Source organism: Oncorhynchus tshawytscha, linkage group LG17 (assembly GCF_018296145.1).
Source record: "Oncorhynchus tshawytscha isolate Ot180627B linkage group LG17, Otsh_v2.0, whole genome shotgun sequence".
Classification (NCBI taxonomy): Eukaryota; Metazoa; Chordata; class Actinopteri; order Salmoniformes; family Salmonidae; genus Oncorhynchus; species Oncorhynchus tshawytscha.
Genome location: NC_056445.1, coordinates 21868500 through 21894317, shown reverse-complemented (window position 1 = coordinate 21894317; position 25818 = coordinate 21868500). Strand labels below are relative to the sequence as shown.

The following is a 25818-nucleotide window of genomic DNA, read 5'->3' as shown; positions in this document are numbered from 1 at the left end:
TACACTAGAAACAGTAACAAAACTACAGTATTGTATATTTTACAATTCGTTTGCATGACGCATGAGCAAAGTAATACAGCTAACGACATACATTAAAGGCATTGCAATTTGTGAGTAAATGCAACCAACATTGATATGTAAGCAACTCTATCAATAACAAGATTATCATCATTAGCTAAATGCTTGAATCGAACTTACAAACAAATATGTTTCCAAGACTGAAGCGTGACAAGAAATAACTACATTGAAAGACCTGCACCGTAGCGTTGTTTGTAGCTGCTTCTATGCGTGCAAAACAAATTCTGTACTTCCTGTTTGCGTCGTCTTTCTAAGTACCAGAAAGTGCCACTAGGGGGCAAATAACACCATTGAACACAATGAAAATCCAATTTAACCATTGTAATAAAATAATCTGTTACCTTCTAACAGGATGGCAGCACAGTTTCAGTAGCTATAGTTAGCTAGCTAACTATATAGCTAGGTGTCATCTGAAATAACTCTAATTTATAAGACAGTTCTTATTTGATTAATGGTGGTCAGACCAATCTATGTGAAGCTAGCCACAATAATGGACTTCGTGGTTAGCCTTCAAATTAAAAGGATGGTATAATTCTATTTGTATTCATTTGCAACACTGTCAATGGCATACTTTTATTTTTAAGGCAAACCGCAAATTCCACTATTGTGCTTAATCCTTATTGTGGCTAGCTTCACAGCACATAACCCAGTCCGGTTGAGCTTCACTAGCCAGATGAAGCTAGCTGTCTGCTTATAATGTTAGCTTTGGGCAACAGGGTTAATTAGCTGGCTAGCAATTTATTTTCATGAACTGAAGTTCAATTTCAATAGGCGAACAACAAGTGGCAAACTAGCTAATACTTACAAGGATTCATAAATCATTGCTAAGAATAATGAAAATGATTGCAGTTTCTACTGGTCATTGTTTTCAGGCTGGTTGTATTGGTGCTAGCTAGGTACCAAGCTAAAGATAGCTACCCCAGAAGTTGCGGTCGAACAACTTATGCTTCATTACCAATGCGGTATTGTAAACACATCGTTCGTGGCCGGCGTTTGCTTGTTTGCAGATTTTTTTGTACAGCTTTGACAATGCTACTGTATATTATTTGACACGCAAAGACTCAAACGGCGTTCCATAGTATGTATGTCGTGAAGCAGTGTCGCTATTACTGTGTAACTCCTGTAGGGCAACATCTGGAAAATACTGCACTTGGTAGTGTGTACCGGTGCTTGACCAGTCGGCGAAAGCCAACATCGCCCACGACAGAAAGGTTGATGAATTCCATTATCTTGGCTATAATGGATTTCGCCTTTGAGTAGTCTAGCTGAAATGTTCTTACTCTTTCAAATGACTGCTCAACTTGTTGACTGCTCGATCCACACAGCAGACATTGTGTGGGCTAGGTTTACGTGGCATTATTACGTCAAGACTGCAGTTATATAGGTATGCACGGTAGCTTTGACATCGGTTTTTAACATAGGGATTAAACTAGACATCGGGCCGATACAGATGTTGGCATTTTTAGCTAATATCGACCGATTCCGATATGTTCACCGATATATTGTGCATCCCTAGTATTTTTAAATACCTGATAATCATTTAACCTGTGTGTTTGCTTGTTTACATCTGTGTCCTACCCTTTACTCTGCTCCTGTTCTCCAGGACCTAGGGGTTCTGCCTAACACCCAGACATGGATCCACCTGATGTCCTCCATTACCAACCACCCTCCAACTTTTCAATACAATAGCTACTGTTATTGTCAAGTTGTCATTATCTGCTAAGATAGAGCAAGAAAACAACATACTGGGCACATAATGTGAGCTGCACAGATTAGCTAAAAACACTAGCACTACAAACACTCAGAACAAAGAGGGCAGCAGTGCCTGGACTTCGCAGTTTCCCTCTTCGAGTTCACCTTCCAAGACTGACTACCTGTTAAAAACAAGTGACAGGCAGAACCTCCCATCCACACAGCACCCACCTCCTCTCTATTCCACACACCATAATTTAGTAGCAGCACGCACCCGTAGCATGCGCTCCAGCAGGTATATCTCACTGGTCACCCCCAAAGCCCATTCCTCCTTCGGCTGCCTCTCCTTCCAGTTCTCTGCTGCCAATGACTGGAAGAACTTCAAAAATCACTGAAACTGGAGACACTTATCTCCCTCACAGCTCACAGATCGCTGCACCTGTACATAGCCCATCTGTAAATAGCCCATACAACTACCTCATCCCCTACTGTATTTATTTATTTATCTTGCTCCTTTGCACCCCAATATTTCTACTTTGCACATTCATCTCCTGCACATCTACCATTCCAGTGTTTAATTGCTATATTGTATTTACTTCGCCACCATTGCCTATTTATTGCCTTACCTCCCTTATCTCACCTCATTTGCACACATTGTATATAGACTTGTTTTTCCACTGTATTATTGACTGTATGTTTGTTTACTCCATGTGTAACTCTGTGTTATTATATGTGTCAAACTGCTTTGCTTTATCTTGGCCAGGTCACAGTTGTAAATGAGAACTTGTTCTCAACCTGCCTACCTGATTAAATAAAGGTGAAATAAATAAAATAAATATTAAACCACAAGGGTGTACTAATGAGCTATTATTTAAAAAAAAATCTAAATAGAGGACTAATATTATTTCAGTGTTGATAAGGGAAGGCCTGCTTAAAATGATAACATGCCAGCCAGACAAGCCAGTGTATGAATTAAATATATCTGCATATCAATGGAGTGGAAATTAGCTCACTTTGTGATCTGTAAGGTAAGTAACATTAGTGTGTGTGTGTGTGTGTGTGGGGGGGGGGAGAATTATATTATTTTTTACCCTGATGCCTGTTTATTCATAAAAAGCAGAAGATGGTAAATAACATTAATCACAATGGTCAGCCTATGCAACTAATAGAAATACATTTAGCCTAATTGGTAATAAATATGACTTAGGGGAAAGTTGAGATCCTAGTCAGGCTTTTGTTTGTCAAATCCAGATTAAATATAGGTCTTCATGTCTATCACATCTGTAGGCGATTGTGGACTAAGTCAATGACAAACAGCTGAAATGTTCAGGCTTCATCATGACATCATGATTAAAACAGGCTGGGGTGTTTTCGGTTACGTTTAGTCTAAGGATATGCGAAAGAACACAACTACACTGAAATAAATAGCCTGATTCAATAGGATTCTCCTGAATAACACATGTTTTTATATGTTAAATTTTTTGGTCTATGCATAGACCCATACCGATCCTAACGTTTTTGTATTTTGCGGTAGGCATAGCTCTAAATTGCAGAGCATTTAATAAGCCAACCACATGTTCCTATGATGTTTAGGCTGATCAAGACCTTCAATAGGCAAGTAGACTATGCATAAATAATCGAGGAGTTAATCATTGTTATAGCCTAGATCGCTTTATATAATCTAGACTGTTGCTTTTCCTATGGATAAGAAGACATATGCTTATGTAGCATATGCTTTTTGCCCATCTCTATAACAAGGCCTATATTCTCACATACCCCCTACCCCCTCAATTAGAACCCTGCTTTTAACCATAAGACATCTCAACAGAAATGTATAGACTAAAGATTGCTTGGTGACAGTGATTGTGTCTGTTAATCCAGTAAACTGGGAAGTGGGAAAAAACGAGGTCAAATCATGACATCAGTGATTTTCAGGTCAGAGAAAGATGCCAGAGTTTCTGAATTGGAATTTTGAGTTGGATGACTGTTCAAAACAAAACAAAAATCCCTGTCTGAGATAGTTTTTTTCAAAGTTCCCAGTTGTCTTGAATGCACTGAAGTCGGAAGTCAGAGATTGCCAACTTCCGAGTTGTTTTGAATGCGCCAGTAAAGACCGAGGCTACCTCTTAGCCTCTGAATCAGAGGTGCGGGGAGCTGCCTTAATCTAAATCCACATCTTCATCGCCCGGGGAACAGTGGGTTAAACTGCCTTGCTTGGGCAAAATGATACATTTTTACCTTGTCAGCTCAGTGATTCGATCCTGCAACCTTTCGGTTATTGGCCCAACACTCTACCCACTAAGCTATCAAGAAGCCCTTTTGTTTGCATGATAAATAGGCATATCTACACAGTAATGGTGGTTGGTTGTGATATCAACTTGCCTAATAAGTCTTGTATTGAGGTGATAGGCCTATTTTTAGCTAAATCGACAAATGAAATTGACAAATTAAAATATTTTTTTATAAAAACATTTACATGTAGACGTTTGTAAGGTGAGATCATGGTGAGAATAATAAACTAAACAGACACTTAAAATTACACGTAACACATAACACATGTAGACGTTAAGGCGTTCATGGTAAGATCATTCAAAATAAACCTACACACAAACTGACACGTTACACGACATGAACACTAGTCTACATGACGTGTACGTGTCACATGACGTGAATGCGTCGGCAGTTTGACGCCTTAAATACGTGTCTCCATTGACAGTCCATGTTAATTCATGGCGTTATTTGATGGCGCAAGGAAGACATTTGGTGACTTGGTGAGGAATCAGTAGCTTCACATGTCTTAATTCTGGCATGAATCACCCCCCATAGTTATGTGAACGATTGGCTGAGCCTTGGATAGACCCAGTATTGGTCCAAATACCAATCACTCATTCGCAGCCTTGGATACAGCCAGTATTGATCCAAACACGCATCACCCCCGCCCAATCATTTCTCATCGGATCTATTCGAATAAAGTGGGTAAACTATTTTGGATTCAAAACGGGAAAATTTTGCCGAAAGGTGACTGGTGACTGGGATGGAATGTAACAAAGTGTGGAAAAAGTCAAGGTGTGTGAAAAAAAGAAAAAAGTTTTACTATATTTCTTTCAGATTTTCACTCATTCACGCTTTTTAATAGAAAAACAACAACAATTGGATGTTGTAAGTCCACAACAATACTTAAACCACATCAGGAGAAAATAGTTGTGGTCTGGGAGACATTTAAATATATGGAGGGTGTAGTTTTCTGTACTGTACAATGTAGGCCTACATGGCAGTTTGCAAAACGAATGCCCTCCCGATTGATACAAATCATCATATCATTTTGCAGTCAACATTTAATTGGGAAGTTTTTTTCGGAAAGCCTACCGGAATGTTCATTCAAACAGCGCATGATGACTGAATTGCGCATTACAAAGATTCAACCGAGACTTCGGACCAAACATTTTCAATACCTGGTTTGCATATCCATTGTTTCCTTAGCATTTACTGGTAAATAAGTTCAAATGTCTTTCCTACAATACCAGCTACCGATGTCGTTCAATTCTGTGAGCTCCTCCCTGCGACAACCAGTTGCACGCGGTTACACCACTGCTACATAGTATACACTAGCTAGCTAGTACACACTACTGAGACGGTATCTGCTGGAGCCAGACCCTATTGAAATATACTCAACTAATTTATGATCATTCTAATTTGACCAATTAAATATTTTACTGTCATGTAAAAGTTATTTGTCTGACATGCATCTGATTATAATTATAGTGCCTACATTTAACAGTTGTTTTGGACTGGGCCATTCATATCAACACAAAATGTGTGTCACCACACACACTCAATCGCTTTCTCGCTTGCTCACACACACACACCTATATGGGAGCAACTGAATCTGCAACACCAGGGAAATGAATTCTGCCTATTACGTTCACATTCTGCCTTCACAGGTATCCATGTTCACATTCTGCCTTCACGGGTATTCACATTGTTTTTGCCAACAAAAGCCACCCCTGAATTTCTCTATTTATCTCAGTCCCTTATTAATATTTACATGATTAGATGGTCAATGGTGAGCTCTTCAGTCTCAGTCAAATTTAAACCTGATATCCCAGCACCAGGCTGTATGGTTTTACAGTTAGCTCTGAGCTCAGGCTCGATAGTAAGGAGCAAACATGGCATCCCACATCTGCTTCAGCATCTGCAGCATCTGTGAGATCCAGGGGAAAGATGAGGGATGAGCTGTGGAGAAACCATATCCAAGAATCATCATAACATTTCTGCTTTTTGTTCTGATATCTAGTCGCTGTTCAGTGCTTAGTTGCTTAAATACTGTAGGTAGGTTGGCTGCAATCAAAAGCTAGACAAAAGCTGTATGCTAAGTGCTAGACTAGTATTTACTAATGCAACCACATTAATTTGATGTTCAAATTATTTTTATTTATTTACCTGGATCCATCCAGACAAAAAGCATGTTTAGAAAGACCACAGCCAGAAAGACTCTCCGAATAGGGAATGACCCAGCACTGGCTACCGATAGTCCTCTGTTCAAAAGTCTAAGCAAGGCCTCAAGTTTCTGAATCACAGCACCTATAAAGTACAAACTGACAGTCAGTCACACTGTCTGGCAGCATTAATGTCAATACAAAGGGTTAATGCAACTGTAAGTGAGATCCACCTTGAGGTGTGTTAAGTCCAGCAGCTCCACCACAAGACTGGGGTTGGGACTAAGGCTTGGGGATTGTTTTTGGCTGAGGTTCTTTATTCTCCATGATATCCAGTGCTGTTTGTTTCTGGTCCTCTGTGAATGCAACCTTTGACCTCACCACAATGTCCAGTGTCTACATTGTATAGCACTGTTATAAATGGGGTGGAAGAAATGAGAACCTGCAAATGAACCATGTTACATTTTCCTCACCACATCTGCATTATTTTGGCAGGTATTTTCTCAGGGCACTCATAATGCTGCAGAATCCATGCCAGTGCACCAGGTCACTGATTGAGTTCAGCCAATGGTTGAATCCCCACAATGCTGAGTGCAGCCTTCAACTCCCTATACCTGAAAGTCAGCTGGACAACGGGTTAGTCCAATAATGCAATGCAACAAGGACCATGTCATAAAAGCAGAGCACATTCTAAGAATTAGTACCCACCGGCTGTCCTTTTTCTCCGGGTTTAAAATGCTCTCCAGACCTCTCTCACATGTGTCGAAAGCAGCTTGGAAATCCCCCCGAACCATTAGCAGCTGGACAGCTGAGTCCAACAGTCCATGTGTCAGCGCAACATTTTAACTCAGCCGGGGGCTTTGACGGACAGACCCGAAGCTGAGAGTCTGAGCCATTGAGGTGGACGAGTTGCTCCTCATTTTACTGTAGGTAACTAACGTTTCTTCTCTTTAAGTTGTTTGTGCTGACAAAATGAAAATACGAATCACTGACTGTCAACCAAACATTAGTAACGTTTTTACCAATATGTGAAACGCGCCGTCAATTATGTGGTGGTGGTAAGTTTAATTGCAAAAAACGGTGGTACCTGCCTTGTACCAATTTGTTTACATTCTGAGGCAATCTACATGCTCTTATTTTGCTTCCGCATTCGCCAACAATCTTATTAGGAGATTACTCATGAACACAAGTCAGTCACTTGCGTTCTTATTCAAGCGTGGGCGCATTTGCATATACATTTGCATCACTGTTTTGTAAAACAAGGACAGAAAGCAATGAAGTTGAAAAACTCAAAATAACTCTATGCCATGAGCTGATTATACTGTGCAAAGTAAGGTTTGCATGTTAAGAGACTTTCATTTACTAATTTTCTGTTGAGAGACAGATTTAGAAGGTTCTAAATATTAGACGTGATGTTTGATGTTTGAAATACTTATTTTTCATAGCAGTAGGAATCTCTCTTAAACATCCTCACAACTTTCAGCTCAATAAACATGCAAAGGAGAAAAATAAATGGCATACTTTGCCTTTCTGTACTATTCAAATCACATAATGTGATGGTGTAGAGTGGTAAAATATTGTGATACTTAGTTTCCCGGAAATGCTGACAACCATTGTCAACACATGCAATTACAACAAACATGTCAAATGAAAATAAAGCAGCTATAATGCCTTTGTTAACTGCTGTGTTGAAAGATTTTTAACAATAGGGAGCCAAGCGATGGATTAACTGAAATGGACAGCCACAGTCTCCCAAGCGTTAAGGAAAGAGAGGCCAGATACATTTTTTCACAGTTTGCTGTTTGATCCCTCACATGTGATCTCAAGCTGAAGTTTCTTTGCTCATGACAGAAATACCTCACAGTTCACACACAGGGACAAACTCCATGACCTTGGTTTTATTCATCAGGCGTGTGTGCAGAGAGACAGAAATGACATGCCAATTGTTTGATGTGGCATTCAACCCCATTTTAGTGTTGACATTTTTGTCAAATTGGATGTTATTTGGTTCTGATTTGGTTATGAATGAATTATACTGATATTTTGTGGATATTAGTGAGAACATCAACAAGGCCATCTGCTCCTATAGCACGTATAGTTTCTCTGTTGTGAAGTTGTTGTTGTAAGCGACCCCCCTGTTATTTGTACAGCTGCCGTTACAAGGGGTGTTTGGGTTCTCTCCCCATGGTATTCCGTGTTTATAGCTGTGCACACAAGCAAAACTTCACACACTGGCACACACACACGGAGACCCCGAAAAACTTTAGTGCATGCACACACACACACACACACACACACACACACACACACACACACACACACACACACACACACACACACACACACACACACACACACACACAGTACAATGAATGCACCATGGCTTTGACCGTCTAAACTACCTTAATTACTCATGTTGTTGAAGCTTGGGAAGAAGACTGCTGGCTTTGTTTTCTGCTTGTGCAGGATTGGTGAGTTTCTATGGTTACTGGCTGTGCTGATCTGCAAGAGCCAATGAGGGGATAAAAACAAGTTCAGGGGAGAGGGCCTTGTGCAAGTGTGAGGGGTATACTAGTCTACCCGTTCAGCTCATACAGCTCCACTCGGCTTGTCACCCTCCCCTAGCTTGTCTCATCTTTCACACTCGTCCTCTACATCAAGCAATCTTCATTGGATAACTACAAGCAGTTTCAGTATATGAAAAGGGATATGTTAATTTTATAGTTTATCCATAAAGGGAATTACTATACTTTTGTGTTCATAAAGAGAGAATACTTTTTTGTTCACTTAAATGAACTACTTCTGTGTTTTCTTTAAACTGGAATGTGAAAGGATTTTTGCTGCTTAAACATAATTTTTTGGTATTTGATTTATTCACTGGAACGTGTTGGTGTAAGGCTGGCTATCTAAACAAGGTGTGTGTTCACACCTTCAAGGCTGCTGAAGCATGGGCATAGATGGAATTCAGTTGAAGGAAGAGGGGGATGAGGTGAAGGAGAAGAAAGAAGATGAAGTGATCCACCTGAGGAGGACAATAGGTCTGCTTCCGGCTATCTCCTTCATCATCGGTACAGTGGTGGGCAGCGGCATCTTCATTGCACCAAAAGGGGTTCTGATGAACAGTGGTAGTGTGGGGCTGTCACTGGTGGTTTGGGCACTGTGTGGGGTCCTCTCCACCTTCGGTAAGCACCAACTGTCATTTTAAAAGAGGTAGTGGGTACCTATGAAAGAAAGAGGAGTATAATTGTGATGTTTGAGAGTGGCAGTTGCTAACACAATATCCGTCTTGAAACATTTGTATTAGATATTCACACATCAGTCTGATTCAGTATTGTTAAAGGTCCAATGCAGCCGTTTTTATCTCAAAAACATTTCTAGGTAACAATGAAGCACCTTTACTGTGATTTTTTTTTCAATTAAAATGGTTAAAAATATGCAAAAATAGCTTCTTAGCAAAAAGCAATTTATCTCGCAAGAATTTTGCTTGGACTGTATGGGAAAGGTCTGAATGAGGAGCCTAATTGGAGGAGCCTAATGGGAGGGAATGTAACCTGAAAACTAGCTGTTATTGGCAGAGAGGTATATTATTGTTATTGGTCTATTAATTTACACTGCCCGGTGATGTAGCCAGGCAGGGCAAAACAAGCTGAAATTTCAGGCAGTCTTTTCAAACAGCTTATTCCAACCTCATAGTGTGGAAATATATATAAAACACAGGTAAATCATGCATTTGACTGCACTGCCCCTTTAATTCACAGACAGCACACAACATTCACTCCCCTAATGGAAATTTAGGCTACCTCAGAGGTGTAATCTAGTACTCACTGTATTTTCGCTGGCAGTAAACTGTGCTGGATGTATTCACTTAGTTGAATGATCTGGCCAAGGTCCACAATCCTCTGGTATTTGCACATGCGAACAAACCTTTGTACCTATAAAGTAACTTTGACTTATCTTATTTAATTAAGGTAATAACAGTTCACTGTACCGGTTATTGTCATACATGCACCACTATTATTTGTACCATTAACATAATTTAAAACATTTATTATCCTTCAAGTATATGAGTCCTTGCACATATGTCCAAATGTTAACTATTAAACTGATGGGTTAATTTACAGATGTTGGATCTTAATTTGAGCCAGTTTGCTACAGCAGGAAAATGAGCCTGTGGATTATAATTAATGGCCATTTTTGTAGGGGTTGATGTATTTTTCATTAGGGCAAATCAAGTCTGAAATAGAAATTTCAGTGGAAATTACAAACTTCAGAAGCCTTTTTAAACCTCAAATACACTACAAGTTTGAATTTACTGCTGTGCAGGAAAATTCTTAGGAATAAAAGTGATAAAATGAAGATCTGTACTATTCATTACGGCTGTTTATAGGGTAATAGCCTATGGCTGACCAAATAAACGGATCAAAAGGGTAGCATGGGGTGGATAGCTTCCGGCGCCGACAGAGATGGCCGCCTCGCTTCGCGTTCCTAGGAAACTATGCAGTTTTTTGTTTTTTTACGTGTTATTTCTTACACTAGTACCCCAGGTCATCTTAGGTTTCTTTACATACAGCCGACAAGAACTACTGAATATAAGATCAGCGTTAACTCACCATCAGTACGACCAAGAATATGTTTTTCGCGACGCGGATCCTGTGTTCTGCCTTACAACCAGGACAACGGAGTGGATCACATGCAGCGACCAAAAAAAAAAACGACTCAGAAAAAGAGGGAAACGAAGCGGTCTTCTGGTCAGACTCCGGAGACGGGCACATCGTGCACCACTCCCTAGCATTCTTCTTGCCAATGTCCAGTCTCTTGACAACAAGGTTGATGAAATCCGAGCAAGGGTAGCATTCCAGAGGGACATCAGAGACTGTAACGTTCTCTGCTTCACGGAAACATGGCTCACTGGAGAGACGCAATCCGAAGCGGTGCAGCCAGCGGGTTTCTCCACGCATCGCGCCGACAGAAACAAACATCTTTCTGGTAAGAAGAGGGGCGGGGGCGTATGTCTTATGGCCAACGTGACATGGTGTGATGAAAGAAACATACAGGAACTCAAATCCTTCTGTTCACCTGATTTAGAATTCCTCACAATCAAATGTAGACCGCATTATCTACCAAGAGAATTCTCTTCGATTATAATCACAGCCGTATATATCCCCCAAGCAGACACATCGATGGCTCTGAACGAACTTTATTTAACTCTCTGCAAACTGGAAACGATTTATCCGGAGGCTGCATTCATTGTAGCTGGGGATTTTAACAAGGCTAATCTGAAAACAAGACTCCCTAAATTTTATCAGCATATCGATTGCGCAACCAGGGGTGGAAAGACCCTGGATCATTGTTACTCTAACTTCCGTGACGCATATAAGGCCCTGCCCCGCCCCCCTTTCGGAAAAGCTGACCACGACTCCATTTTGTTGATCCCTGCCTACAGACAGAAACTAAAACAAGAAGCTCCCACACTGAGGTCTGTCCAACGCTGGTCCGACCAAGCTGACTCCACACTCCAAGACTGCTTCCATCACGTGGACTGGGAGATGTTTCGTATTGCGTCAGACAACAACATTGACGAATACGCTGATACGGTGTGCGAGTTCATTAGAACGTGCGTTGAAGATGTCGTTCCCATAGCAACGATTAAAACATTCCCTAACCAGAAACCGTGGATTGATGGCAGCATTCGTGTGAAACTGAAGGCACGAACCACTGCTTTTAATCAGGGCAAGGTGTCTGGTAACATGGCTGAATACAAACAGTGCAGCTATTCCCTCCGCAAGGCTATCAAACAAGCTAAGCGCCAGTACAGAGACAAAGTAGAATCTCAATTCAACGGCTCAGACACAAGAGGTATGTGGCAGGGTCTACAGTCAATCACGGACTACAGGAAGAAACCCAGCCCAGTCACGGACCAGGATGTCTTGCTCCCAGGCAGACTAAATAACTTTTTGCCCGCTTTGAGGACAATACAGTGCCACTGACACGGCCTGCAACGGAAACATGCGGTCTCTCCTTCACTGCAGCCGAAGTGAGTAAGACATTTAAACGTGTTAACCCTCGCAAGGCTGCAGGCCCAGACGGCATCCCCAGCCGCGCCCTCAGAGCATGCGCAGACCAGCTGGCCGGTGTGTTTACGGACATATTCAATCAATCCCTATACCAGTCTGCTGTTCCCACATGCTTCAAGAGGGCCACCATTGTTCCTGTTCCCAAGAAAGCTAAGGTAACTGAGCTAAACGACTACCGCCCCGTAGCACTCACATCCGTCATCATGAAGTGCTTTGAGAGACTAGTCAAGGACCATATCACCTCCACCCTACCTGACACCCTTGACCCACTCCAATTTGCTTACCGCCCAAATAGGTCCACAGACGATGCAATCTCAACCACACTGCACACTGCCCTAACCCATCTGGACAAGAGGAATACCTATGTGAGAATGCTGTTCATCGACTACAGCTCGGCATTCAACACCATAGTACCCTCCAAGCTCGTCATCAAGCTCGAGACCCTGGGTCTCGACCCCGCCCTGTGCAACTGGGTACTGGACTTCCTGACGGGCCGCCCCCAGGTGGTGAGGGTAGGCAACAACATCTCCTCCCCGCTGATCCTCAACACTGGGGCCCCACAAGGGTGCGTTCTGAGCCCTCTCCTGTACTCCCTGTTCACCCACGACTGCGTGGCCATGCACGCCTCCAACTCAATCATCAAGTTTGCGGACGACACAACAGTGGTAGGCTTGATTACCAACAACGACGAGACGGCCTACAGGGAGGAGGTGAGGGCCCTTGGAGTGTGGTGTCAGGAAAATAACCTCACACTCAACGTCAACAAAACTAAGGAGATGATTGTGGACTTCAGGAAACAGCAGAGGGAACACCCCCCCCATCCACATCGATGGAACAGTAGTGGAGAGGGTAGCAAGTTTTAAGTTCCTCGGCATACACATCACAGACAAACTGAATTGGTCCACTCACACAGACAGCATCGTGAGGAAGGCGCAGCAGCGCCTCTTCAACCTCAGGAGGCTGAAGAAATTCGGCTTGTCACCAAAAGCACTCACAAACTTCTACAGATGCACAATCGAGAGCATCCTGGCGGGCTGTATCACCGCCTGGTATGGCAACTGCACCGCCCTCAACCGTAAGGCTCTCCAGAGGGTAGTGAGGTCTGCACAACGCATCACCGGGGGCAAACTACCTGCCCTCCAGGACACCTACACCACCCGATGCTACAGGAAGGCCATAAAGATCATCAAGGACATCAACCACCCGAGCCACTGCCTGTTCACCCCGCTGCCATCCAGAAGGCGAGGTCAGTACAGGTGCATCAAAGCTGGGACCGAGAGACTGAAAAACAGCTTCTATCTCAAGGCCATCAGACTGTTAAACAGCCACCACTAACATTGAGTGGCTACTGCCAACACACTGTCAATGACACTGACTCTACTCCAGCCACTTTAATCATGGGAATTGATGGGAAATGATGTAAATATATCACTAGCCACTTTAAACAATGCTACCTTATATAATGTTACTTACCCTACATTGTTCATCTCATATGCATACGTTGATACTGTACTCTATATCATCGACTGCATCCTTATGTAATACATGTATCACTAGCCACTTTAACTATGCCACTTGGTTTACATACTTATCTCATATGTATATACTGTACTCGATATCATCTACTGTATCTTGCCTATGCTGCTCTGTACCATCACTCATTCATATATCCTTATGTACATATTCTTTATCCCCTTACACTGTGTATGACAGTAGTTTTTTTTGGAATTGTTAGTTAGATTACTTGCTCGTTATTACTGCATTGTCGGAACTAGAAGCACAAGCATTTCGCTACACTCGCATTAACATCTGCTAACCATGTGTATGTGACAAATAAAATTTGATTTGATTTGATGTATGCCTGACCTTTCCCAGGTATTCCCCCAGTTTTTAACTTTATTATACCACAGTTATAAGCACAGCTATAACTAATGATATGCACTGAATAATTAATATTTAAAAAAAAAATCTGTTTCCTGAATGTATAGAGATCGTTATACAATAGAAAATATCCCAGCCCACTGAGCAAAAACTTGTTGAGTCCACATAGTTTCCACATAATTTCAATCAGCAAATTCAATGTGGGAAAACTGACTGTATTTGAAAAAAGTAATCAACTAAGGGAATTTTGTATTTTTTTTCACCCAAGGAATCCAATGACTTGGTGACATTTTTTGTGATTTCACATTGAATTCATGTTAGTTGACAACGCCAAATGTAAATCAAAACTTTACGTTGAACTGACGCCTATGCCCTGTGGGAGATGTGTCATCTGTCTCTGCCCTTTGTCCAGGGGCCTTGTGCTATGCTGAGCTGGGAACCACCTTTACAAAGTCAGGGGGCCACTACACCTATCTGCTGGAAACATTAGGACCCTTGCCTGCGTTCCTGCGTCTCTGGGCAGAGTTTTTATTCATCAGGTCAGCAGCCTGTATCTCCGTGTCTCTGTGCATACACTCTTAGAATAGTTTAGGAGACAGTATAGTTTACTACGAGTTTTTCTAATACTTTAATACTGTTCTCCATGTGGACTGTAAAGGCCAGCTGTAGCATCCTACGTGTCCCTGGCGTTCGGACGCTATGTGGTGGATCCATTTTTCAGCCCTTGTGCTCCTCCCACAGCACTGATTAAACTGGTCAGCATCCTTGGAGTGAGTGAGTGATAAAATACAACCGAAAAGACTTTGTGAATTGTTTGATTACTATGGTATACTATTTCAACAAGGTTTATCTTCCTCCTCTCACTGTAGCATTTGTGGTGGCGATAAACTGCTGGAGTGTGACCCTGGCTTCTCGCACCCAGATCACGCTGACATTCATCAAGATGTTTGCCCTGGTCTTAATTATCGTTCCTGGCATCACGGCATTAGCCAGAGGTGGGGTAGTGGTTTTGGTAGGGTAAAATGATACATGATGTACACAATATACACAGGACCCTAATCAATCAAACCCTGCTAACTCATTTTCCCCTCTCCCCTCCCCAGGACAGACAGAGAACTTTCAGAATGGCTTTGAGATTGATACATTAACACTGGATAAGCTACCATTGGCCTTTTATTCTGGTCTATATGCCTATGGTGGATGGTAAACAGTGCACAAGAAATTCCCATATCATACCATTGTTGTGTTATCCATAAAAATTGTTAATTGATAAATTAACATCTTTAATTTCTTCGCAGGTTTTATCTGAATTTTGTCACAGAGGAGGTCATTAACCCAAATAGGTATTTTATATTAAAAAAACAATTGACCAATTATTTCCACACAAAAAATCAAGTAACCTCATGTCTTAGTTTGTCTGCTCTATTTTGTCAGAAACATCCCACGGGCAATCATCTTCTCCATGGTGACGGTGACTGTGTGCTACGTTCTTGTCAACGTGGCCTATTACACCATGATGACAGCAGAGGAGCTTCTTGTGTCTGACGCTGTGGCTGTGGTCAGTACTGTGGCATCAGATGGTCAAAGCCAAGAGATGGAAAATAACTGCATATGAAGTGAACTGCATGTCAGTCTCATATATGCTGTCTGTTTATCGCAGACGTTTGCCAATCGTGCGCTTCACGGCTTGGCCTCTGTGATTCCTGTACTGGTAGCTGTGTCCTGTCTTGGGGCGCTGAACGGTGGCTTCTTTGGAGCACCCAGGTAATAATGCTGCACTCTCGTAATTCAGAAATGTACCCCTTGATGTACGCTTGGCTGGTTTTATTCACGAGACGTCTGTCTGTCCGTGGTGCAGGATGCTGTTCGTGGGGGCCAGGGAGGGACACTGGCCAGTCCTCTTCTCAATGATCCATATCCGTAGAAACACGCCTCTGCCTGCTATTCTGCTACTGGTATAGTCTACTACTACTGCCCATAGTCATCCTTGCTAACCCTATTAGAGTCTCTTTACAGACATCTGTATTGTGGGGATGTCCTTATTGGGTTGATGAGGTAGGTCTATGCTTTGCTTTCATGGTCCAGTTGAGATGTTTGTGTTGTCCTTCCTGCAGTATCCGTTGGTGGTAGTGATGGTGGCAAGAGGAGAGATATTCCAGCTGATCAACTTTGCCTCCTTCTCTCGGTGGCTCTTCATTGCCATGGCGACCATGGGGATGCTCATCCATCGCTACCGCTTCCCCCTCCACCCAAGACCCTTCAAGGTTGCTATGACTACTATAATTAACTAATGTCACTTGTTTGGTACTTACTAGTTGGCGGTTTCTTGACTGCTTACCTAGTTGTATTCCTATGATCAGCTCATAATTCTATTCTATGTCTACTAGGTGCCGCTGACCATTGCAGTCACCTTCACAGTGGTGTGCTTCTTCATCGTTGGGCTGTCTCTGTACTCAGACCCCTGGAACACAGGGGGCAGCTGTGCTCTCACCCTGTCTGGAATCCCTGTCTACTACCTGACCGTGCACCACTCACACTTGCCCACCCGATGGAGAAAGATATTCAGTAAGTCACATCCTTATCATGCCACTATAATGTCGTTGTCATCATACTGAATTACTGATAGCAGAAATGTCAGATGAGGGTGTTGTGTGGGATAGTTATGGCTGTTGCGAGTCACTGACAGGACTGCCTCTCTATTCTCCAGACTACTGCAGTAAGCAGCTCCAGATACTGCTGGAGGTGGCTCAGCAGGAAGTTCAGACCTACTAAAGACGCCTCTTTACTCACACACACCCATTGCTGTGCCCTCCATATTGTATATGGATGTAAATACCAAGGCATGTTAGATTTGGAAAATGAGCCATTAACTCTACAACATTCACTGCTGGGAAAGTTAGTTCTGCAGAAAAAAAACTTGTTTTTGTTTACTTGAATTAATGAGATGTAATTTTACGCTTTGAATACGATAGATGTTTTGTGTGGATTATTTACATTTAAAACGACGCTCATCAGCAAATGTTGACATACTGGTATTTGGTACTCACCTGCATTGCTTGCCGTTTGGGGTTTTAGGCTGGGTTTCTGTACAGCACTTTGAGATATCAGCTGATGTACGAAGGGCTATATAAATACATTTGATTTGATACTCAAATAAAACAAAAAGAGAAACTGTGACATTAATTTATTCCATTTACATAGGATTCATAAAACAGACATGCTTTTCTTAAACATCCCCAAATTTACCCATGTCAGTTTCTCCCCAAACCTCCCTCTGGGGTCTGTTGTACTGGTCATGCAATAAATACTGAATCAGAATGTAAAAGTTCTTGAATATTATGTGGTGTTCATGCCTCTTCCAGTTAATCATTATTTTAAATGATATGGGACAAGAAACCCAGGACTGTGTGGAATCTAGTCAAGTTAAGACACCTAAACCCAACCAATGTGAAAAGGAGCAGCAAAGTCAGCGGGTTTCACTGTAGTCAGCACACCCACCCAAAAAGAAAAAAAGGCACTTTAAACGTTTACATTAGCTACAGTTTCCAAGACACCAATACTGTAAAGATAAGAAACCAAGTCAATCACCAGCAAGCCCATGCCATGATATTAAACACTAGCAGACAGGATGCTCCTCAGACTTTAACATGAATGTGTCCGCCACAAGCACAGCTAACAAAGGAACTGAGAAGAACTAGAAAAAGCCTTACATCATTCAGAATTGGTCATATGCAAATGATGCCATCTTCCTTTCCCATAACAAAGTAACAACTATGACCCTTCGATCAAGATAAAACCATAAACTCATGCATTAAATGTTTAAACCTGCTAGCCAAAAAACTTCCAATGACAATTCAAACATTTTTTTTATTCAAATATATTTCCCTTCTACCCAGACGGAGTAACACAGGAATAGAAAACAATCACCGTACTACTTTATGCTTTTACATAGTGAGTAAGAAACTACTACCACTCTTTAAAAGTTCACAAAGCAGATTGGACATTGTCATGCCTAGAATAAGTTACAAAAGTGCACTAGAATAAGTGTTGACTTGGTCAATCAAAAATGGCATCTCCTTTGGGTGTAGACAGTCCTTGTTGTTTATTACATTCTCTCATTGGTGGTTGATCGTCTGTACATCATGTTACATCCTTTCAGAGGTCCAATCAAATGGAGACTCGCTCAGGCACCACATCTTATATTCTAGCATGGTAGTGTTGGTCTCACTGGATAGTGTGATGATTTATCTATGTATAAATGTACATTTTAAAGAGCAAAATATATTACAAAATGTGCAAATTAACATACATATTCTATGCAGGCTACACATTAACATACTTTTCGGTTCTCTAGTAGTTCCTTCAAGACTATTGTGGGAGACAGTGAATTGTAATCAAAATATGGTCGCTTAAGCTTGTGGCATGAAATACAACCAAGAGAGAGGAAAAAGACTGGTTAGTTTTGACAAAAGCAACCAACGACAAAGAAAAAAAATCTAAGTTAGAAACACTCCCACATTTACAGATTGGAAGATGTGAGCAGCTTGGGTAATGATGAGACTATGGCATCCTCATCTAGCAAAGAACTTTGAAAGGGTCGTGCTCTCTGCACGGCAGTGGCTACTTGAGTTCAGGGATGAGCTGAGACCAGCTGATGTTCCCCATACCCAGATCATCATCCTCCAGGCCAGAGAAGCTGATATCCACCAAGATCTTGCTCAGGCTGTCGTTCATGGTGTCCAGGACCAAGCCCTCCGTAAAGGAGCGGTTAGCTGTGGAGGGACCCCCGATCTGGAGCACTCTGGAGCAGCCCTGCAGACGCTCCGTCCCCGGGGAGCAGGTGTCGGTGGGGCCAGCCGCAGATGAGGAGCGTGCAGAGGTGAGCAGCTCGCGAGGGGAGTTGAACAAGGGCAGGTCCTTAAAGGGAGTGCTACTGAAGCTGAAGGGGGTGTGGTCATGGCGGTGCGGGGTGAAGTTGGGGCCGGGGGTGCGGATGGGGCTGAAGTCCAGCATGCCGCCTCTCTCCTTGCCCAGCGGGGTCACCCTCCAGGGCTCTAACAGCACAGTGGGTGGCTTGCTGGGGGTGGAGGAGGCTGGGTGGCTGCTCTTGATGGGGGTCTTGAAAGAGAACTCCCTGCAGGGGCTGTCAGGCTCTGGCCGGGGATCGAGCTCGGCGTCCTGGAAGGCAGAGCCGTCGGAGGCCAGGCCCGAGTCGAAGAAGGTGCTGTCGGGGAAGAGGAGCACGGGCTCCTCATTGGAAGGCAGGACGAGGCGCTGCTTGCGACGGGAGCTGCTGACTTCCTTCCTGGTGTTGGTCAGAACAGCCCTAGGGGCAACGGAGGTCAGGGGCACACAGACCTGCTCCTCCTTCATCTCCTCAACTGGAGGAGCATACAGCATCACTGTGGAGGCATCACTGTACGTAACCTGCCAAACACACAGTTCCAGCGTATTCATTTAATAACTATAGGGAATGAAGTAACCTCCCGGCACTTCACAATAAAAAAAAAACGTATGGTAATGGTGAGACTTTACCTTGGGAGCTATACGGACCCTCTTTCCCCCTCCTGAGGAGCTAGATTTCTGTTGGGGGGCAGAGAGGGGGAGCTGTGTGGACGAGGACAGGAAGAGTGACTGGGTGAAAGGCAGCTGGATGGGGACCAGGTAGGAGTCTGCACGAGGAAGAAGGGGCTTCATCTTCCTCTCTGAACATATGGATGTCAGAAAAAAATGTAATGAGGCAACAGCTACACATCAATAATTTCCAACTCTCAAAGGTTTGGTAATCGTCCAACTGCTTGTTTCCCCCCACGTCTTTCCGTCACTCACCAGGGGCACTGGCAGATGTTTTCTTGATTTCCGGAGCAATTCTCTTTTGTTGCTGCAGGAGACAATTGAGATGTTAACTTCTTATTCCCAACACAACTATTCTAATTGAAATGGTCCCTTTCTCTTCTCAAAGACAACATATGAAGACGGCATGAGTTAGACCTGTGTAGAAGAAGTTACTGACTATGTACGGTGGTCCTGTGATGTCTGCCTCTCTGCCTACACCTCGCATCTCCCCTGAAATTAATTGTCAGCTTAATGAGCTAAACAAGAGCAGATGGAAAGCATGTCCTGTCCTCTCTCCGACTGTCCTGTCCTCCCTGACTGACTGCCACAGATGAAAAGAAGGGTAAAACGATCTTACATGTTGTTCACAGACCTGCATGGTCCGAGACGAGATGGAAGTTGGATCAGACTCAGTCTGTGGGGGTGGACAATTGGTCAAAAGGGACAGAGTTATCATAGAGATGGGTAAATATCAGAGTTAAGACTGTTATATGCAGGGATTTGTCCTTTTGTGGAGTCCCATAGTTGTAATTGGCAAGCGACAAAATATGACTTAGAACAGAAAAGTGGGTATCATGCTGACCTTGTAAACCTGGTCAAGAGTAAGGCAGCGATTGGCCTCTGGGCGGATGGTCCAGTAGGAGATCTTGCCATCTTGTGTTGTCTCACGGATGAACATGTCATGCAGGGAAAGATTGTGGCGGATGGAATTCTGGCAAGGAGCATAGACAATATCAAACTAAGAGGATGTGGCTTATGCCATTGGCAATTATACAAGTTTTTGTTGGGTGCTTAAGGGGTATTCTTCTGCTTCTATTGTAACACGATCTTGTCCTCAACTACGACAGTGACACCAATAAAATCTATCTGTGACCAAGGGCTTATTGTGGATGTTTACCTTCCAGCCTGGCTTGGCCACCTTTCTGAAATATGGAAAGTGATCCTCAATCCAAGTGTAGATCTCTTTCAATGTCATCCTCCTGCTCTTCTTACTGTTGATGGCAAACTGAATCATTGCCATGTATGAGTAGGGTGGTCTCTCTGACAAGGGGTCTTTGACAACCATGTGTGTTTCCATTCGCTCACTTTGTGACTGTGTGCAAAACAGAACAAAAGAGAGGTTGGCTTTGTTTGGCCTATTTAGACACTACTCTTTGAAGACTCAACAAAGACTCAACAAATGCAGCAACCACACAGAACTAACATCACACTTGAGTGCAACTCTCTTGATAAACATAACATGTTGCCGGTGACACCCTCCTTGAGCATCACTGTTTACATACGTCCGTTGACAATCACACCGAGAAGCTAAAAGAGGAGCCAAACCTGGAGAATCTGTTGGCAAGTGTCATGATTCTCTTTGTTAGCAGCTTTCTTAGCAGGATCTGGTTCAAGACCGTCTGTATTCATCCTCCCAAGCCACTGGATGTTAGTAAGGCTGTCATCTAGAGGACTGCAATCAAGGTCCCTATTCACTGTGAAATAATAAAAACTGTGCGCATCAACAATGTTCATCAAACAGTTAAACAACACCTGAAAAGTGGAGGGTAATTTAACCCAAAATCATGAAAGAAAATAAACATACATGGTTTAATTGTAGTCAAAGTCCTAGTATCCTTTAGGCAGTCCATTGTTGTTGCCTTCTCTAGCTGTGTGACAAGAGCCATGCTACCCCTACCAGAGCTGCGTCCTCTCATATAGCTACGTTGACAGAAAGAATCTGCACCATCCTCGATACAGCCGCCACCACTTAGAAGGATGAATTTGTTTGGTCCTTGAGAGCCACACTCCTTCCCCTTGGCAGTGAGGGCCCCAATTACACTCTGAAGGTCTGCAGTTTTGGGGATGACAACCACTTGTGTGCCAGGCATAGTGGGATGGTCCATGATGCGGATGCCATCAGGAAAGCACTGGCCACCTGAGGGTTTGGATGTGGATGGTTCCTTGTGTCGTAGTCCATCCGGCTCCTCAATTGAGCCATCAAGTGTTGGTTCATTTAGCTGGAAAGGAAGCTTCCTCCTCCTAAGGATCAGGGGCCTTCTTGGGCTCTGTTTCATTTTGCTCAGATTACAGAGGCTGGCCCTTTGACTTCACTTGATGTCTGAAGAGATAACAGGTAACGTTAAAGCCACAACAACATTTCCCATGGGGCAGAAAAAACTGGTTAGATTAGAGCTAGTTAGCTATAATGGTTAAATGATAGCGAAACTGATCTCATGACGAATCAGGTGCTGACAACTTTTTACCTGAGTTGATATGCTGCAACTAAGCAAGCAAGACTGTCGATGCAAAAGCTGTTAGTTCAAAAAAATATCCAAGGTTCTTTTGATGGTTAAATTAAAGTAGCGTTAGCTAGCATGCGTAACCTGGTAACAACGCCGAATTAAATGTATTTCGGATATGGATCACATCATGAATTTATGTTTCTCATATTTGCGCTGACGTTACTCTAGTAACTTGCTAACTTAACTATACTAAAATATTTTGGATTGTTTAAATTAAAAATAAAGCAGCCAGCTAATTGTTACTATAGCTAGCTAGCTAACGATTTTAGAATAGAAATACCAGTCTTTCAAATATCAGCTATGGTTATGACGCAGTCTTCTAGAACATGGTGTTAGCTAAATTAGATAGTTGCTAATCCACGGGTTTATAGTTAGCTAGCTAACATACAAAGGTAGAAAAATATTCCCCAAAATAACGTAAACTAGTAGTTAGCTAGCTAGCGGTAGTAGTTAGCGCGTTTAGTTTGCCAGCTAACTAGCAACTTTAACCATGTTGAAAATAACAAACCTTCATATTATGGTGAAGCGCTTTTGTTCTGTGTTACTTGACTCCTTAATTAAACAATGACAATCGAAAATGAAAGTTGATAGGTAGTTTTTAGATCTCTACCTCCTTTCATCCAGTGTGAAAGGGAGTTTGAATTTTGGCGCAGTATTTGCGATTCCGGTCATGTGGTCTTTGCATATCCAATGGGCTGAACCCAGTGGATGTGAAAACCAATCAGCGTTAGCCATTATGTTAACCACAAGACTTGGAGGACAGCGGAGCAAATGCCAAATCTGTGTCCTTTCTGATTCTGACATTATTTATTCAAAACATTGATAAATAGCTACTTCTGACATGCAGTACTACACCCAAGTACGTCTTGTGATATACGAAGGCGTACTGTGTTCATGGAAGGGTACTTCACTCTTATTTTTGTTGTAGCTAACTAGCTACTTAACCCAAAGCAAGCTATAGCGTTATAACGTTTCTTATATACCACATCTGTTCCATACTGCATTACTTTGATACGTCACCTTATATTTCACCTTCTTTTGATCCCATCAGCTACTCAGCCATGATCTCTGATGCCCCGTAAAACAAGAAAGACATCTTTGCCAAACTCAGAGAAGCCGTCGCTGTTGTTTTTTGATCCACCACTTGATGACGCCAGATACCACAACGTGCCTCAAGTGAGAGGCGTACTCAATCCCAAGTCATTTCTGGTTGAGGAGCAGCGACAGAACAGCTGCACAGCCTGTAGTTCTTGGGTAATCACAGTTTAGGATAACTGATCATGTGTATGATGATAATCAATCATGTTTTTAATGTAATTATTTACTATCTTCTGAATGTTGTCCGTTCAAACTATAAATAATGTATAACTAACATGTTCAAAGATGTCTCGTCTCTCACTCAATTTCAGGTGAGTCCACAGTTTGATCAACTACCGCCCCCTGCACCCAGAGGAAGGCAAGGGAGGAAGAAGTCCTTCTCTGCAACAATAATTCTTGACAGGAGTTCTCAGTTATCCAGAAAAAAAGTTGTATTTGCAAGTTCCAAGCCTTATCTTTTCAGAGAAGGTCAACAGTCCAATCTCTCCTTGCAAGCGCATAAGGTCGGTTCTCTAAGTACAGAGTACCTAAGTAATCAAGATGAAACATAGACACCAACACCGATAACTTCTCTCAGGAAAGGGACAGCTGAGAGGAGACGGTTGTCAGAGGTAACACCGGAAGATGCAGCATCAACCTCTAGCAGATGTGTGGGGGTTCTTAGAACGTCAGCTGCCAATGTTGCCAGACATTGCAAGAGCCCAGTGTCATACTGTGCTCGGACTCCTGCCTCAGCAACACACCACACCCCTGGCACGGACAATGTCTTGTCCCCATCTGATGTAGAGACTCCAGAATTACACCATGATGGTAGTTCCTCCTTTCTTCGCCTCCCGTTGCCTGCGTCACAGCCGATGACCCCGCCACACACTGTGACTTCAGAGATTTTAGCAACAGACACCCCAGAGAGGGACTATGGAGTCAAGGTTACATGGAGGATGAGGAAAGGGCTGATGAGGTTGCTGAGGGACCGAGGTTATCTTTCAAGTGCAGAGGCACTGATTAGCATCTAATCAATATAACTGTAAATATTGACATTTAATCATCATGTTCTGCAATTAACACTGAATTGTAGTTAACACCACATGAATACATTAGTCCACTGATTGAAAGTGATATGTTGCAATGACTATAATATTATCGAGTCCACTCAATTGTTTTGCTACTCGGGATATTATCGAGTCCACTCAATTGTTTTGCTGCTTGAGATAACTTGGCATGTTGTCCATGTGCAGTTGGTAGTTCAGCCCATTATGGATGTGGCTCTGTCTAGGTTCTTGTTTTCTTTGTACCCTGGGTCCACATACATTTTTTTTTTTTTTTAATTGGTTGTTTTTAAATTTAACATAAATACATAATAGATTTCTGTGGTGTGAGTGTTACAACACTAGCTAGTAACTTGGGTATAAGTAGAGGGGTCTATTTACTAGCTACATGTGTGGTAACATGTCATGCAGAAGCAAAGAAACCTGTCCAATCACTCAGCCTATATAACTTGCCATCCAATATTATTGTCAGTGTTGCCAACTTAGTGACTTTGTTGCTATATTTGGCGAGTATTCAGACCCCTCTATCCTCACATTTTCAAAAAATCGACGAGCGACAAATCTAGCGACTTTCTGGTGTTATTGGAGACTTTTGGAGGCTAACGTGAAAGCACGTATCATTCTTACTCTTCTCAACTAGCAGCGGGTGCTGCCGTGGGCCCCACCCTGTCCCAAAGCACTCACAGGCGGCCCAGTCCTCGCGCAGCAGTCCCTCCCAGCTGCAGTCAGAGCAGGAGATGTTCACCCCTCCCCGTCCAGACTGCAAATGGATTGCGCATGCGGGAAGCTGCGGCTGGCTGATCCTGCCCTGGCTTACATTCAGGGCGGGATGCAAATGTAAAATGTTCTTTGTCTAAAATAAATCACTGCACAAAAATAAATCACTGCATTTGACTCACTGCCTCAGTCACTTACTCACCTTGTCCACTGTGTGTGTGCCTCTCTGTGACATAAGCTAAACATCTAGCTGGCTAGCTCATCATGTCTCAGTCTAAACTGTACACTCAAAAATACAGAACGGAGTGGGAATTAAAACCTGAATTCAAAGGTTGGTTGAAGCCGTTTATTGGAGATGATACACGGGCATACTGTATTGTAAGGCTGATTTCTACGCCAAACTTAGTGATGTAAAAAACACATGACAACTCAAAAACATACTCAAAAGGCAAAGCCTTATAACAGTTCCACCCAAAACCAGCTGCCATTTATGATTTAAAAAATTGACTCTGCAAAAAAGGCTGAGGCCACCATGGCATTAGTTATCGCTGAACACTGTTCCATGCTGGCATGTGATCACATTGGAGAAGCATGTAGAGCTGCTTTCTCAGACTCCACTGCTGCTATCCACTTCAAAATGCACAGGATAAAGTGCATAGAAATTTTTAACGGTGTT

At 42.7% G+C, this 25818-nt stretch overlaps 2 protein-coding genes and 1 pseudogene across 8 annotated transcripts; 2 read left to right on the top strand and 1 right to left on the bottom strand.

Annotated features, from left to right (window-relative positions):
- Nucleotides 1-8548: 8548 nt before the first annotated feature.
- Nucleotides 8549-17500, top strand: LOC112217068 (cystine/glutamate transporter-like). 2 transcript variants are annotated; one of them, XM_024377325.2, is made up of 12 exons: nt 8549-8677; nt 14574-14700; nt 14820-14935; nt 15031-15156; nt 15265-15364; nt 15460-15504; nt 15596-15719; nt 15822-15925; nt 16020-16116; nt 16276-16425; nt 16549-16726; nt 16869-17500. In XM_024377325.2, exons 1-12 carry the CDS (start codon nt 8620-8622, stop codon nt 16931-16933), a joined length of 1290 nt encoding a protein of 429 aa, XP_024233093.1. In that variant the 5' UTR covers nt 8549-8619; the 3' UTR covers nt 16934-17500. The 2 variants fall into 2 exon arrangements, with proteins under 2 accessions (XP_024233093.1, XP_024233092.1); XM_024377324.2 differs by lacking the exon at nt 8549-8677 and adding an exon at nt 8766-9388.
- Nucleotides 17501-18008: 508 nt separating this feature from the next.
- On the bottom strand, nt 18009-23416 carry LOC112234199 (forkhead box protein M1-like). Of its 6 annotated transcripts, none has more exons than XM_024377321.2 (9): nt 23302-23416; nt 21582-22097; nt 21323-21471; nt 20895-21089; nt 20580-20708; nt 20355-20411; nt 19991-20042; nt 19697-19866; nt 18009-19588 (listed from the first exon to the last, which is right to left on the bottom strand). In XM_024377321.2, exons 2-9 carry the CDS (start codon nt 22051-22053, stop codon nt 18782-18784), a joined length of 2031 nt encoding a protein of 676 aa, XP_024233089.1. In that variant the 5' UTR covers nt 22054-22097; nt 23302-23416; the 3' UTR covers nt 18009-18781. The 6 variants fall into 6 exon arrangements, with proteins under 6 accessions (XP_024233089.1, XP_042156347.1, XP_024233091.1 ...); XM_042300413.1 differs by lacking the exon at nt 23302-23416 and adding an exon at nt 22790-22975 and having other exon boundaries at nt 21675-22097; XM_024377323.2 differs by lacking the exon at nt 23302-23416 and adding an exon at nt 22790-22972 and having other exon boundaries at nt 20370-20411.
- On the top strand, nt 23353-25318 carry LOC112234201 (annotated as a pseudogene).
- Nucleotides 25319-25818: the final 500 nt, after the last annotated feature.

Bases quoted from the DNA above. Each gene is read 5' to 3' on its own strand.
- LOC112217068 (XM_024377324.2), top strand. From the start codon at position 9,154: ATGGGCATAGATGGAATTCAGTTGAAGGAAGAGGGGGATGAGGTGAAG. The intron at 14,701-14,819 runs GTCAGCAGCCTG...TGGACTGTAAAG, and splicing joins GCAGAGTTTTTATTCATCAG to GCCAGCTGTAGCATCCTACG. The intron at 15,157-15,264 runs GTGGGGTAGTGG...TCCCCTCCCCAG, and splicing joins CATCACGGCATTAGCCAGAG to GACAGACAGAGAACTTTCAG.
- LOC112234199 (XM_024377321.2), bottom strand. From the start codon at position 22,053: ATGAAACAGAGCCCAAGAAGGCCCCTGATCCTTAGGAGGAGGAAGCTT. The intron at 20,412-20,579 runs GTCAGCATGATA...CCACCCCCACAG, and splicing joins CTCTTGACCAGGTTTACAAG to ACTGAGTCTGATCCAACTTC. The intron at 19,867-19,990 runs GTGAGTGACGGA...CCATATGTTCAG, and splicing joins AACATCTGCCAGTGCCCCTG to AGAGGAAGATGAAGCCCCTT.